This window comes from Ovis aries, chromosome 10 (genome assembly GCF_016772045.2).
Source record: "Ovis aries strain OAR_USU_Benz2616 breed Rambouillet chromosome 10, ARS-UI_Ramb_v3.0, whole genome shotgun sequence".
NCBI lineage: Eukaryota > Metazoa > Chordata > Mammalia > Artiodactyla > Bovidae > Ovis > Ovis aries.
The window spans coordinates 30430721-30446979 of NC_056063.1; the positions used below are offsets into that span (position 1 = coordinate 30430721).

The window sequence follows — 16259 nt, forward strand, 5'->3', positions numbered from 1 at the left end:
ACCAGCCATGCTGATAAAAAGAATCTGAGACAGTCCTAACTTAGGGATTTAAAGAGAAACTCCACCCTGTCCTGCCTTTCTCAGTTCTAGGTCCCTTGCCTGGGTTAAGTGACACCAGGGTTAATGGAAATCCCCTGGAGAAGGGATAAGCTACCCACTCCAGTACTCTTAGGCTTCCCTGGTGGCTCAGATGGTAAAGAATCTGCCTGTAATGCAGGAGAACTGGTTTCGACCCACTCCAGTGTTCTTGCCTGGAGAATCCCACGGACAGAGCAGCCTGGTGGGCTACAGTCCATGGGACTGCGAGAGTCGGACACAACTGAGCGAAAGCACAGGGCAGGGTTAATGGAAATGCAACCCTCAAACAAGGAAATCCTTCTGACTCTCTCTCCCGTTATATGAGTACATGATGTCTACCAAAGAATGCTTCAAAAATTACACATTGCTAAAGAAAAAGGAAGTATTGCAAAGAATGTATTTCGTCAAAAGAAATTAAAAAGCAATACAGAGGTAAAATAATGAAAAAGTGAAGTCCCCCCTCACACTGGCCAAATTTATTTATTTTTTTAGCCTACAGGTAACAGGTAACTCCTACTGCGCTGAAGTCAGCCTGCTGCACCGGGTATAACCCAGTGTCTGAATGAACATATATTTGATTGTCGCTTTCAGGCTTCCTGCCCTCCAACTGGCCACAGTAATTAATAGTTAAAGTACTGATTGCAAACACTTCAGTGATGGTTTCTGTACAACCAACTTGCTGTTCCAGCTCTACAGACATGATTAATCATCCCCATTAAAGCAAAAGAAAGATGGGGAGAAGGAAAACTCCCAGTTAACACGGAAGTACACGCATCCTGTACAGTCAAATAAAGATACAAATACAGATAAGAAAAAAATGTACACACATATACACACACAAACACACAAGTGTGTAAGCCTGACTCTCAAACACCGAAACACCAAGCCGACCCCGAGGGAGGGGCCTCCCTTACCATTCTGGACCACGCTGATGAGGGTGACAATGGCCAGCAGGACGATATTGCCCACGGCTTCTTGGTCCATGGTTGTTTCGGGTTCCTAGCAGGACTGCTCAGCTCCCTGGCACCCCACACCCGCACTGTGCAGGAAGGGGAAGTGGGAGCCAGCCTCTGCCTTTCATCATTAGAATTTCTGAAGGTCCCAGCACAATTACAGGCCTTCTTCTTCTTCCTTTTTTTTTTTTAATTAGCCACCATAGTGCCCCGGGCTCAGCCTCTCCTGCCAGAAGAAGCAGGGCTCAGGAGTAGAGAAGGAAGGGAATAAAAAGTGAAACTTGTTTTTCATTCATGGAGCACCTAAAAGGTCTGTGTCCAGGGCACCGTCTTTCTTTCTTTCTTTGAATTCCTGGGAAAATAAATAAATACTTGACACATGACAGAATCCGGAGTAGCAGCCACATAAGCCCTGGATGAATGAATGAACGAATGAAGAAGTGCTGTTTCTATGGGAAACAAGCAACAAGAGAATGAAAACTAAACCAAGGGGCCTTCCCTGGTGGCTCAGTGATAAAGAATCTGCCTGCCAATGCAGGAGACACGGGTTCGATCCCTGGTCTGGGAAGATCTCACATGCCACGGAGCCACAAAGCCCGTGCACCACCGTTACCAAGCCCGTAGTCTAGGGGTCACCAGCCACAACGACTGAAGCCCACACTCCGTAGGTCTGTGTTCCACAAGGGAATCCACTGCAACGAGATGTCTGCACACCACAGCTAGAGAGTAGCCCCTGCTCGTTGCAACTAGAGAAAAGCCTGAGCAGCAACGAAGACCCAGCACAGCTGAGAATAAAATAAGTAAATAAATAAAATTATTTTAAAAAATAAGGAGCAGAAAGAGGGTCACAGGTGACTCCCGAGGAAAACCTCCATGCAGGAAGGATTGTTCAACACCTCAACTGGCTTCTCTGAGGTCATTACTGAGATGCTCCCCTGGAATCTTCTTCACATAATGATGAGTAGCTGCTGCGGTTGCTAAGTCACTTCAGTCGTGTCCGACTCTGTGTGACCCCACAGACGGCAGCCCAACAGGCTCCCCCGTCCCTGGGATTCTCCAGGCAAGAACACTGGAGTGGGTTGCCATTTCCTTCTCCAATGCATGAAAGTGAAAACTGAAAGTGAAGTCGCTCAGTCGTGCCCGACTCTAGCGACCCCATGGACCGCAGCCCACCAGGCTTCTCCGTCCATGGGATTTTCCAGGCAAGAGTACTGGAATGATGAGTAGAGAAAAGGTTAAATAGGGAACCTGCTGAATGAAGTAAGCAGTGCCTGTTATTTTACAGGAGGTTTCTCCCTGTAAACAGCAACCACTCAGAAGTTACACAGAACATGCAAAATTCTGTGATCTTCATCCCCTCAACATCTATTTGGCAGTGATAAAGGTAAGTGTTTATCAAAACCTCACTTTGAAAGAGAATGCTGACCACTCTACTTGGTGGTGGTGGGGTTTTCATCTCGGTGTGGGAGAGGCTGGTGCGGGGAAGAGATCACACGGCCTTGTATTTGAGTGGCTGCAGCCGGCTGGAGGGAAAGAGGTCCCTGGAGGTGGCAAGTGGAGCCTGGATGCACAGAGGCCAATTACAAGGGCAGCCTTGAGCCAGTTCACAATGCTCCCAAGAACCAAGTGCCTAGAACCCTTTGCACCATGTGGAGTCATTACATGATTGTCTAGGGGCTCAGCACTAGCAAGAGGCATGTGTTCACCTCAATGGGGTCTGATGTGTAAATTTCACGGAAAACTTGAGTCCCAGCCAGCAAGGGGTCTGCCCCCCATAAAGTTGGCCCTTCTAAGACTCCTCCTATTTTAGTAACAGTGCATCAGAAGTGAAGGTCAGACCCTTGAAAAGTTCTCTAGTTGCAAACAATAGAAATTCAGCTCTAGCTAGCCTGAGCCAAAAGGGAAGTCTTATTGACTCAAAGACTGCATGGAACTGAATAGCCAAGCATTGAAACGAGCAGAGATGAGATTGGGCCTCTCAGATGAAATTTCCTGTCTCAGTCTCTCTCTCTCCACTTTCTTATAGCTTACCAGCCTTCTTCGCTCTGCAGACCAGCTTTCTCCACACAGTGGAAAATATCTCCCCCTCCACCTCTAGAGTTTTATATCTTACAGCTCTGTCATCTGTAAAGGACTGACTTTTCTCAGTGAACCCACTCCAGTATTCTTGCCTGGGAAATCCCATGGACAGAGGAGCCTGGAAGGCTACAGTCCATGGGGTTGCTGAGACAACCAGCTGGCAGAAAAATGAGAGAATCTGGGGGTTTCCGCAGTCTCCTGTGGTTGAGTGAGACTGTTCCCTAAAGAAAGATAGGGGTCGGTGGGGGAGAGGAGTGCTGGGTATGTCTACTGTTCTATTGAGACTGTTTAGCACTCATAATCCCACATTAAAATGCCCAACTTTAAAGCAGTTTCTGTATCCTATAGTCTCCTGTATTTAAGACGTATTCTAATCTCCTTCCTGTTTGTGGTGGGTAAGTTTGTGCCAAGACCTGCAGGCACACAGACACGGTATCAACATAGTCCTACATGGTCTGCCCAGAGCGCTTGTGCAAACCTCATCAGACCCCAGGAATGCAGGAAGGAGAAGCCTCGGCCACTGGTTTCCCAAGCCTCAGGAGCCCTACAAACAGGGTCGATGGGGGGATGCCTAACCAGCCCCACTTTAGAAAGCTGAGAAGGCACGTGCTGGGAGGGACCCGTGATGGGACCCCCTCCCCCACATCTGAGCTCCTGGAGTCACCTTGCCTGGATGGGGCACACGTGTGTGAGTCCACTTCACCAGGGAAGAGAGCGTTTTAATAGTCAGCCGAGATGGCCATTAAATTACAGCTGCACATTAGGATTCTGGCTGCGGCTGCAGAGGGGCACTTACTTATCAGCCTCTGGAAATGCCATTCATCTCAATAGAGAGCTGCTGAGACAGAACAAAAAGGGAGGGGTGCCAGGGCATGGGCAGGGAGGGGCTCGAGCCGGACTCCGGATTCCTAACAGGACAGTCTCCAGGCCTGCAACCCGCCCTGGCCCAGCGAAAACCAGACCAGACCCAGTCCAGGACCCAAGGCGCTGTGTAGCCATGTCCGGGGACCTAGCTTGTGCATTTTCTCCTCAAAACACCCCTCTGGGGACAAACTATCCCTCCCATTGCCCAAAAGATGAGACAGAGGTGCAGGAAGTAAGGAGCGGACCTGGGATTCAAATCCAGGCCTGTCTAGCTCCAACGTCTGAGGTTCTAAGCACCCTGAATGCTGCTTCTGGAATGCCTTTCAGAGCTCAGGGCTCCTGGCCCTTCTGCCTCCCTATTTGGCAACCCCTTCAGGGGTTAGTGAAGTGACCAACAGCTGCTCAATCCATAAAGAAATGTTTTTTTAAAAGAAAAGAAAGGAAAACGTATACATTTTGCAGGAAATAGTGTATTCCCTGGACACCTGACCTTTCAGTAAAGGTAATTTAACAGAAACAGCCCACCGCTTCCCAGCCGTAAGCCCACCCGCTATGCTCCCCGGACCCCTGTCCTCAGTGCCCTCAGCGCTCATGCAGACGCTGCACTTATCCTCGTGTGACAGGTTAGTTAGACAAATGTGATGGGAGTAGGGAAGAATAATTAGCACGTTCATTAATTAGAGCATTGTTAGTAGTTTGACTGTGAAGGACAACCATTTGTCAACAGAGATCAGGACAGCCAGGGCCAAGCAGTGACTCAGGGGGGCAGCAATTCAGCGAAGGTGCTGGCACTGACCAGCTGCTATTAAAATCCACAGGAGCTGCTGCTCATCCACTTAGCATCAGTGCCTCCATCACCATGGCAACACGGGTCCACTACAGACAAGAGCACTCTCGCATCCTTCATCTCACCTCGAGCTGCGTGTTGCCGGTTCATGACGTCTCTTCCTTCTGCTCTCCAGCCAAGGTTGCCCTCAGCGTCCATTAGGAGGAGGACTTCCTGCATATAGATGTTGGGTGTGAGAGAGAGTGTGCAGAATGCTCCCGGGGTGCAGGTCACCCCTAGACCAGCACGGAGATGTAGCTCAGGTCTGTCTGTAGGCACACGCTGGAAGTGGTTACAGAGCACTTCTTAAAAAAACAGAACGAAAGACTTTTGTATTGGGTTGATTACAAAACAAGTGCTAGTTTCAGATGAACGGCAAAGGGACTGGGCCCTATGCATACATGTATCCATTCTCCCCTAGCCCCCATCCAGGCTGCCACATAACATTGAGCAGAGTTCCCAGTGCTCTACAGTAGGCCCTTCTTTGTCATCCATTTAAAATACAGCAATGTGTTCATGCTCATCCCAAACTCCCTAGCTATCTCTTTGCCCCATCCTTCCCCCAAGCAACCATAAGCCGATTCTCTAAGCCAAGCACTTTCTTTTAATTTTAGTTAATCTAAAAGATATTCAGACCAATACTGATCTGAACAATAAGCGATAGGAGCAACGATCAGGCCACAGCCTGTTACAGATGTCACATGGCGATAGTCGCCAAGAGCACCAGCCAGCCTGGTCAAAGTGCCATGTCTCCTTCCCCGGCCACAACCTTACATGAGCAGCCTGTGGCTTCCCACTGAACTGAGCTGGACAGAGAGGGACCCTCATGCCACTGGAGGGTGAGAAAACCGAGGCTGCAGCACTGCAGTGAGTGTGCTGCAACCCCGGCGCTCGTGATGAAAGCCCATGTGCTCAGGGCAATCGGCGAGATGGCTCACAAATCAAAATCGCGTGGGCAGATAAGACCTCAGTTCTCTAGAAGCTCAAGTTACAGGATGATAATATCAGTGCAAGGAAACAAGTAGAAACAGAAGTTAAAAATTAAAATTAAGCAAGTAACTCGTGACTGCAGCCATGAAATTAAAGACGCTTGCTCCTTGGAAGAAAAGCTATGACAAACCTAGACAGCATATTAAAAAGCAGAGATATCAGTTTTCCGACGAAGGTCTGTATAGTTAAAGCTATGGTTTTCCCGGTAGTCATGTACAGATGTGAAAATTGGACCATAAAGACGGCTGGAGCACTAAAGAATTGATGCTTTTGAGCTGTGGTGCTGGAGAAGACTCTTGAGAGTCCCTTGGACAGCAAGAGATCAAACCAGTCAATCCCAAAGGAAATCAACCCTGAAAATTCATTGGAAGGACTAATACTGAAGCTGAGGCTCTGATAATTGGGCCACCTAATGCAAAAAGGTGACTCATTGGAAAAAACCCTGATGCTCGGAAAGATTGAAGGCAGGAGGAGAAGGAGGCGACAGAGGGTGAGATGCATGGATGGCTTCACTGACTCAATGGACATGAGTCTGAGCATCTCTGGGAGATGGTGAAGGACAGGGAAGCCTGGCATGCTGCAGTCCATAGGGTCACAAAGAGTCAGACACGACTGAACAACTGAACAACAACCCATAAGAGCAGAAGATATCATGCTGTGTTCTGTGCACAAAAACAGATGTTACACATAGGTTCTTTCACCCAAGTATTGGCTTAATCTGCGTTATCAACTCTCCAGGGAAAGGAGATCAAAAACAGTATGACCCAACTTGGAAATATTCAGTTCTAACAGCACTGAAAATTGTGACGCTCACATAAGCTCAGCTGATTTTTAACAAAGTAATTCAATGAGGAAAGAAAAGTCTTTTCAACAAAGGGTACTAGAACAACTAGATATTCATGTGTGGGGGAAATGAACCCTGACCCTGTCCCCAAATCACACAAAATATAACTAGAAATAAGACTTTAACCTAAACATAAAAACTAAAATTATAAAACTTCTAGAAGAAAACATAGGAGAAAGTCTTTGTGACTGAGGAAGACAAAGAATTTTTAGATAAAACAGAAAAATGGTGAACTAGATAAGAGGGAAAATAATCAATAAGTTAGATGTCATCATGGAGAAGGCAATGGCACCCCACTCCAGTACTCTTGACTGGAAAATCCCATGGACGGAGGAGCCTGGTAGGCTGCAGTCCATGGGGTCGCTACGAGTCAGACACGACTGAGCGACTTCACTTTCACTTTTCACTTTCATGCACTGGAGAAGGAAATGGCAACCCACTCCAGTGTTCTTGCCTGGAGAATCCCAGGGACGGGGGAGCCTGGTGGGCTGCCGTCTATGAGGTCGCACAGAGTCGGACACGACTGAAGCGACTTAGCAGCAGCAGCAGCAGCAGCAGATGTCATCAAGATTGAAAACTTCTGCATTTTAAAAGACCATTAAGAAAATAAAAAGGCAAGCCCCACAGAAACAGGGAGAAAATGTAATATATAAATCTGATGAAGGATTAGACTATATATTCAGAGTATTCAGAATATATAAGGATCTTATTTCAGTCAGTGATAAGAATATAAACAACTTGTTTTTAAAATGAGTAAATGACTTGAACAGATATTTCACAGAGGAAGACAGACAAATAGTCAATAAGTGCAAGAAGAGATGCTCAACACCATAACCACCAAGGAGAAGTGGTGTGGGAGGGGCCTGGGGGGCCACATGGCAAAGGGCCATGTAGGTGCCCTCAACAAGGTTTGAAATGATCCTGGAGGCAAAGAGAAGCCACTGGGGGATGTTAAAAAAATTGTCTCACGGATGGATTTGCAGTTTGGACGATCACACTGGCCACAATGTAGAGAACAAGTTGGAGGAGCCAGCGTCAGCACGGGAAAGTAGCTGGGGTCCTTTCCAGAGATCTAGGGAGAAAAGATGACGACCAGACTCCCGAAGTGGCAAAGGAATTAACTGGGCAGAAGTTGCTGGATTTGAGGGCTAATTATCAAATGGTAAATAATCTGCCTGTAATGCAGGAGGCCTGGGTTCGATTCCTGGGTCAGAAAGATCCTCTGGAGAAAGAAATGACAATCCACTCCAGTATTCTTGCCCAGAGAATCCCAGGGATAGAGGAGTCTGACGGGCTACAGTTCGTGGGGTCGCAAAGAGTCAGACATGACTGAGTGACTAACACTGCTACTGCTATTAAACAGTATCTATAAGGTTTAGTGAGGGATGTGGGGTAGGGAAGAGAGAACAAGTGTGATCCTCAGATTTCTGACAACACTCTGGACCTGGATGAGCGGTTGACTCAACTCCTTGAGAAGTTCCTCTCGAGACCCTTTCACTGTCATCATTCTTAGGGTCCCTCATCAGGGGTCATTTGGGTGCATAGCTGAAGGCCGCGGTGCTTGGCTGACTTTGGCTATTTTTGAGTGAATTTTGGCAAGCATCACAGCTCCCAAATGATCCACCTGACAGGACTATTGAGATGTAGCAAAAATTAGACTTGATGCAGATGTGCATGTACTAAACACGGATGCTCATCTCCTATGGTGTCCTGATAAAAGGAGGAGTCGGGGGAGCTGTGCCCAGCTAGCAGAAGGGAGGCGTAGGGAGTAGACCAGACAGAGTCCAGGAGCCTAGTGTGATGGCTGGAGAGCTGAATTACAAGCTTCATTTCCCCCCAGATACGCAGCCACAGGGGACTCCCAGTTCTCGATTAGAGGTACAGCATCCACACCGAAATACACCCCCCACAACCACAGAGCATTGGTGCCAGCAGAGAAGTGGGGAGAGAAATCAGAATGATGCTTCTGCGCCCCAGAGGGGGCCCTCAGGATGCGGACTCCCCCTTCCATTAGGGCGCGGCCGACAGAAGAGAGAAAAACTCCTTTGTTTGTTGTTCTCCCTTTATTGACAGAAATTATGCAACACACAAGTATATAGAACTCAAATTAAATGACTGGGCATTCAAAGATTCCAAAGCTAAGATTCTTCTGGCAAAATTAGCCTGACCACATTAACAGAGTATATAGAGCATTAAGGTGTTTTTGTTCCTGTTTTTCTTTCACATAAACTAGCTGAAAACATTACTGTTTGTGGTGTTAAATGGATTTCATAACTAATACAGAATGTGGCTAACTTCACATCACTGTGATCATTTTAATTGAATTTCCTGACTCTTACACGTTTAATTGTCAACTTTTAACACTGCATTAAACATAAGGTTCCAACATTATTGATATAAAATGTTCACATTCCCCTACGACTGTGATTATATTTTGCTTATCATTCCTGAATGTTGCATTAAGTCTATTTAAAAGATATCCCAAGGGACCCTTATATGGTTACTGCATTAAAAGAAAAACAGATGTTCTCACATATCCTGAGAGATATTACAATTTACATTGTAGATGAGGGGTGTTGAGAACCACTTAGAAATCTTCTTAGGTGGCCAAGGCTTCAATCATCTTTAGCATCTGATTTTCTGTCATAAAGTTGGAAAAAAAGTCTGTAATATAAAGTTAGAAAAAAATGCCAATCACATTTTCCAACTGCAAGCACATATTTTAAAAGCATCCTTGAGAAAAATCAAAGCATCTGAACCACAGTGCTATTGTTCTTGAATCGTATTCTCAAGTTAGAACTGACAGGAGTTCATGAACAAAACATCCCAACAGTCACTTCTCACTCGCCTGGAACTTGCCCATTAACCTCACAGTGAACAACCCTGAACCATTCGAGCAGGTTTAACAGAGAGTACTCACTAAACGCCATTTGACTCTTTGAAATGCCCTAAAGAGCCTGGTCATTGTATACAGGATTGTAACATGCTTCTTTCTCTGAAGTGCACACCTACAGGGAGCAAACAAGGAGGAAGGAGCAGGAGGTTTTGGGAACAAAAGCAGCTAAAAGAAGCAATAACAGCACATTGTTTAATTTTGACAAGAACCCTACGAAGAGGCATTATTGTCCCATTTTAGAGCTGAGAACACTGAGGGTAAGAGAGGTCACACAAGCACATGGTAAAGCTGAAACCCTAGCCTTAGGTTTGCTGGAGCCTAGAGAATCATGACAGTAATAACTGTCATCGCTAACATTTATTGGATGTTTTCTATGGGTGCCAGGTACGGTCCCAAGCTCTTTACATCCATTATTACCCTTAATTCTTACAAAAGAACTCTAAGGGTTCTTCTTTATTGTAACCATGTCACAGAGGAGGGAACGGAGGCTTGCAAAGTTTCAGTCACTTTCCTACCATCACGCAGTCAAGAGCAGAGACGGGCCTCGGATCCAGGACAACGTGACTCCAAGTCCATTGGGTTCCTGCACTGACCGGGAGGAGGAACAGCTGGAAGCAGGTACCATGGCAACAGTAAGGAAGGGCAACTTGATGGCAAGGGAGAATAAAGAAAAAAAAAATCAAGAAGCAACCAGAACACAGAAATAAAGCTGCCCGCTGGCTGCAGGTGTCCAAAACATGCTGCTATCACTCAGGAAGAGGGCAGGAGCTTGGGGGAGGAGAAGACTATGAAGCCCGTGGCCACATGAGCAGTGGTCTTAGGGGAGGAAGAGTTGGGAGGTTGGGGGACAGCCAGGAACATCAGAGGAGGGGACTGTTGTGACCTCAAAACCCAGGGATTTCACAGGAGGTCTGGAAGCTGCTGGGAAGCCAGGGCCACCCTGACTCACCCACCTCCTGGTATGACCTCAAGCACCCACTGTATCCCCACAGGTCTGCTGATGGTTGGGAAACGTGAAAACGAGCCCAGGCCCTGTGAAACTGATCAAGGAGTGTGTCTCCATCTGGGGCTCCCCTGGCCCCTGCCAATTGCCTGCCCCAGGCTGGTAGCTCCCATCACCCCAATGCCACACACCCAGTGACTCTGATCCCTGGAAGCAGCTCTGCTCTGCTGGGGCAGAGGGTTGGGGGAAGAGGGCTCGATGTCATGAGCTGGCAGATGTTGCTCCCAACTCAGCCTCACAGTGATGCTCAGGCCCTTCAATGCAGACATTCCTGTTTGACTGTGACCAAAGCTTTTTTTTCGTGTTTTCTTTTCTCCCTTATCACTGGATAAGAATGCTGGATTTGATGGTCAGGAAGGGATCACCCTCAAAATCAAAGGACCACTTGCCTGAACCCTAGTTTTTGAAAAGAAGCTCAAGAGCGGAAAGGGATGCTAACGTCTGACAGAAGGAAGCTTGATGGGGAGATTTCCAAATGTTCTGGGCTCTAAACACATCTTGATGGATGGGCCCTTCCCATCACGAGGGCAGCTTCCACAGAGGTTCACACCAGGAGGGGACCCCAGGGCGGGGCGCCTGGACCACTTCTCACCCCATTAGCGTGACCCTGTCTCCCTGTTCTGCCGACAGGCCCTGGGGGTTCTGCTGCCTTTTCCTCTGTGTGTGCTGACAGGGAGGCCTTCGGCTCAGGAGATGGTCCCTGCCCCTAGTGCACGAGGGGGCCTTGACCACCTTCACTCTGACCAGTGCCACGTGGACAGCTGTGTGGTCATAGAACTTTCCTCATAATAACAGCTAACATACACAAATGCACCAGATGCCTCACCAAGGGCTTTGCACCCAATGCCTCATTTAACAGGGACAAAACCCTATTGTTATCGCCCTTTTTAGAGAGGAGGGAATTAAGCTCAGAGAACCCGGTCACTTGGCTAGCGTGTGTTACTCGCTCAGTCGTATCTAACTCTTTTGCCATCGCAGTGACAGTAGCTCCCCAGGCTCCTCTGTCCACGGGATTCTCCAGGCAAGAATACCGGAGTGAGTTGCCTGTCCCTGCTCCAGGGGATCTTCCAGGATGGGAAGTGGCAACATCTTCTATGACCTACCTAGTCCAAGAGGCCACGTACTATCACTTCTGCCATATTTAACTGGTCACATGCACCAACCTTCACACAGTGCTGGGGGCACTGTTAAGTAAGGGCATGAATGACTGTAGATGAGGATCACTGGGAACCACCTTGGAGGCCAGCTACCATGATCTCCCATCTTGACCCTCAGCCTCCGTCCTGGGCACCCTGCATAGTAGCCCCTCCAAATGACCCTCCTCCACTCCTGGCCGCCAAAATCATTCCGGTCCTACCAGAACTCACTTCCACAAAGGCACCCAGAGCACATCAGCTTTGATAAACTCCTGGTTCACGTGGCACTGCTACTTCCGTTACAGTGCTTATCATGCTCTGCCTTGTATTACATGTGCTTGGATGTTGAGTTGCTTCAGTCGTGTCCAACTCTTTGCGATTCCATGCACTTGTAGCCCTCCAGGCTCCTCTGCCCATGGGATTCTCCAGGTAAGAATACTGGAGTGGGTTGCCATGCCCTCCTCCAGAGGGTCTCCCTGACCGGGAGATCAAACCCACATCTCTACAACTCCTGCATCGGCAGGCAGATTTTCTTCACCACTAGTGCCACCTGGGAAGCACCACCTTGTATTATAGTTGGGTACAAATGCATCAACCACCGAAAGACTGAAAATTCCTACAGAGAGAATCCATGACATTCACATTTTCACCTATCCTTGGCAAAATATCTGAAGAAGAGGCTCTATACAAAACTGTGTGGCATTGAATTGAATGTGTCTTTCTTCCTGCCAGGGTTACTGATTGGGAAGAGACTATTTCATTTGACTTTGTACTATGTGCTTACTAGGTGCCGGCTCTTGGGGACAGACATGGTTCTTGTTTCCTCGGAGTTTCCAGTCGAGTGAAACACTGATAAATTCTCACAAATGACCAGACAGGTGGCCCCACATTGAAAAATCTCTATTCTGTCAACTCAGTGCCTTAGAATATTCCTGAAAGTATTTTAGAATAAGATTTTATGAAGATTTTAGGCCCCAGTCCTTCCACTCAATTCTCAGCCCTTTCTTTTGTGTGTGATGGTTCCTATTTGCTCACTCACTCATTCCTTCACCTACTCCCCCATTTATGCACTCAGAAAATGCTGAGGAAGTCACTATGGGGATTCAAAGATAAACAAGGGAGTTTCTCCTGTTAGGACCGTTGTAATCCAGGGGAGGAGACAAGAGGGTGCAGAGATGACTCCGACACAGCCAAGAGCACCGCAGGAGCAAATTTCAGCAATGATTCAAGAGACGCTCTTCTGCCAGCGTGCGCAGGGCAGGGCTCTGGCTTCGGCTGTAGGAGCTGCTGAGAGCACAGTAACCTCCACAAACTTCATCAGAGAAAAGGCTGTGTCTTTTTCATCCAGCAAGATCTGGATCATTCCCTGAACCACAACACTAAATATTTGTGCCAATCTCTGCCTCTTTCTATGCAGGGAATTGAAAGCCAGGAAAGGAAATAGGATCAAAGGTGCACTGAAGCTCTCTAGGTAAAAAGTTCATCAGTGTGCTCTCTCTGGGAAAGCAAGCAGGCCAGTCCTCCCCTTGGACTGCCCAGAGCTGGATGTCCCTGCTCCAGACCATGCTGGCTGGCCTGGTGAGGATGGGCACACCAGTGATTCAATGCTAGGGGCTCCAAGGAATCTAGAACCTACCTATCTTCTAAGCCAAAAAAAAAAGGAAAAAACAAAAACATGCTCAAATTAATTTCCAGGGAATCAGGACGATTCGTATTGTTACCATATTTCTTTTGATCCCTGAATAAGAATACCTGGGCAGTCCTGATGTTTGGCACATGGGTTAGAAATCAGGTGGAATATTTTCCTTCATAGCTGCCCTGGAACCCTGGGATACATGATTGCTAAAGCAAACCTCATAAATGCTCATTTGTTTTTAATGCGTGTGTTTTAATGTATGCAAAATATATGATACACATAAAAAGGATTCATAAGATATATGCACGGTTTGAAGCTTAATAAAATGAACACCATGGACCCACTACCCTGCTGAAGAAATATATGTCAGATTATTAGTAATAAGAAGAGTTAATATTTCTGAGCCCTTATCATGTGCCAGACGCTGCTCTAAGCACTTTACATATTTTATCAGATGGGTCCTGACAACGGCCTCATCAGTCAGGTGGAGAGAGCAGTGTGGAGGAGGGGCAGGCGGAAACTGTCATTTCAGGCTCTGCAGCCGACAGAGAGAGGGACTTGGAGAAGTGTGGACAAACCAGTGGTTCAACACAGGTTCAGTCTCTTTCTCCCTTTCTTTTCATGGTCCCGTCATAGATATCAGAATTGTTTAGACAATTGTAAGATCAGTGTCTACTAGCTTGAAAAACCAACTCTCCCCAGAACTTTCTGACTTCTGCCCCCAGAAATGCCCCCAACACCCTCCGCTTTGCACAGACGAGAACATCACACTGTCCTTCCCCAAGACTTGTGAACAAGGGGCTTTCCAAGAGTCATAGGGTGAGTGGAAGGGAAATGAATTTTTGGCAACGTGGCCCGTAAACCTCTGTATATTGGCTCAAACATACAACAGTTCAGTAAAACATCCATGCCAATGTTTTTTCTTTAACACATTCCCTACCAATAACTGGGGGGCATCCTGTGGAGGTTTGAGCATTCTTTGGCATTGCCTTTCTTTGGGACTGGAATGAAAACTGACCTTTTCCAGTCCTGTGGCCACTGATGAGTTTTCCAAATTTGCTGGCGTATTGAGTGCAGCATTTTCACAGCATCATCTTTCAGGATTTGAAATAGTTAAACTGGAATTCCATCACCTCCGCTAGTTTTGTTCATAGTGATGCTTTCTAAGGCCCACTTGACTTCACATTCCAGGATGTCTGGCTCTAGGTGAGTGATCACACCATCGTGATTATCTTGGTTGTGAAGATCTTTTTTGTACAGTTCTTCTCTGTATTCTTGCCACCTCTTCTTAATATCTTCTGCTTCTGTTAGGTCCAGACCATTTCTGTCCTTTATCGAGCCCATCTTTGCATGAAATATTCCCTTGGTATCTCTAATTTTCTTGAAGAGATCTCTAGTCTTCCCCATTCTGTTGTTTTCCTCTATTTCTTTGCACTGATCGCTGAGGAAGGCTTTCTTATCTCTCCTTGCTATTCTTTGGAACTCTGCATTCAGATGCTTATACCTTTCCTTTTCTCCTTTGCTTTTTACTTATTTTCTTTTCACAGCTATTTTAAGGCCTCCCCAGACAGTCATTTTGCTTTTTTGCATTTCTTTTTCACGAGGATGGTCTTGATCCCTGTCTCCTGTACAATGTCACAAACCTCATTCCATTGTTCATCAGGCACTCTATCTATCAGATCTAGTCCCTTAAATCTATTTCTCACTTCCACTGTATAATCATAAGGGATTTGATTTAGGTCATATCTGAATGGTCTAGTGGTTTTCCCTACTTTTTTCAATTTAAGTCTGAATTTGTCAATAAGGAGTTCATGATCTGAGCCACAGTCAGTTCCTGGTCTTGTTTTTGTTGACTGTATAGAGCTTCTCTATCTCTGGCTGCAAAAAATATAATCAATCTGATTTCGGTGTCTCTTGATGAAAGTGAAAGAGGAGAGTGAAAAAGTTGGCTTAAAGCTCAACATTCAGAAAATGAAGATCATGGCATCTGGTCCCATCACTTCATGGGAAATAGATGGGGAAACAGTGGAAACAGTGTCAGACTTTATTTTGGGGGCTCCAAAATCACTGTAGATGGTGACTGCAGCCATGAAATTAAAAGACGCTTACTCCTTGGAAGAAAAGTTATGACCAACCTAGATAGCATATTGAAAAGCAGAAACATTACTTTGCCAACAAAGGTCCGTCTAGTCAAGGCTATGGTTTTCCAGTGGTCATGTATGGATGTGAGAGTTGGATTGTGAAGAAGGCCGAATGCCGAAGAATTGATGCTTTTAAACTGTGGTGTTGGAGAAGACTCTTGAGAGTCCCTTGGACTGCAAGGAGATCCAACCAGTCCATTCTGAAGGAGATCAGCCCTGGGATTTCTTTGGAAGGAATGATGCTGAAGCTGAAACTCCAGTACTTTGGCCACCTCATGAGAAGTGTTGACTCATTGGAAAAGACCCTGATGCTGGGAGGGATTGGGGGCAGGAGGAGAAGGGTCCGACCGAGGATGAGATGGCTGGATGGCATCACTGACTCGAAGGACATGAGTCTGAGTGAACTCCGGGAGTTGGTGATGGATAGGGAGGCCTGGCGTGCTGCGACTCATGGGGTCTCAAAGAGTCGAACACGACTGAGCAACTGAACTGAACTGAACTGAACTGAACTGTGGAGGTTGTGGTAAAGAACCTGTCTACCAGTGCAGGAGACCTAAGAGATGAAGGTTCGACCCCTGGGTTGGGAAGATCCCCTGGAGAAGGAAAACACTTCTGTTTTTTCTGGCAAAACACTCCAGTATTCCTGCCTGGAAAATCCCATGGACAGAGGAGCCTGGAGGACTATGGGTCCACAGGGTTACCATGAGTCATGACTGAAGCGATGCAGGATGGATAGATTTCCAATAATTGAGCATAAAGATTAATTTGGGGGAACTTGGTCCCCTCTGTTCCCCTCCTTGCAGAAATCACCTT

At 46.8% G+C, this 16259-nt stretch overlaps 1 protein-coding gene across 3 annotated transcripts in view; it reads right to left on the bottom strand.

Annotated features, from left to right (window-relative positions):
• Nucleotides 1-5672, bottom strand: part of ALOX5AP (arachidonate 5-lipoxygenase activating protein) — a 28015-nt gene extending 22343 nt beyond the window's left edge. For 2 of the 3 annotated variants that reach the window (XM_042254823.1, XM_004012141.5), the window contains exon 1: nt 993-1121. In XM_042254823.1, coding sequence (XP_042110757.1) covers nt 993-1062 — 70 coding nt within the window. In that variant the 5' untranslated portion in view covers nt 1063-1121. Of the gene's footprint in view, nt 1-992; nt 1122-4886; nt 4975-5574 lie in introns of those variants that run through there. The other variant, XM_060394058.1, reaches the window with a different exon arrangement.
• Between the last annotated feature and the right edge of the window lie 10587 nt (nt 5673-16259).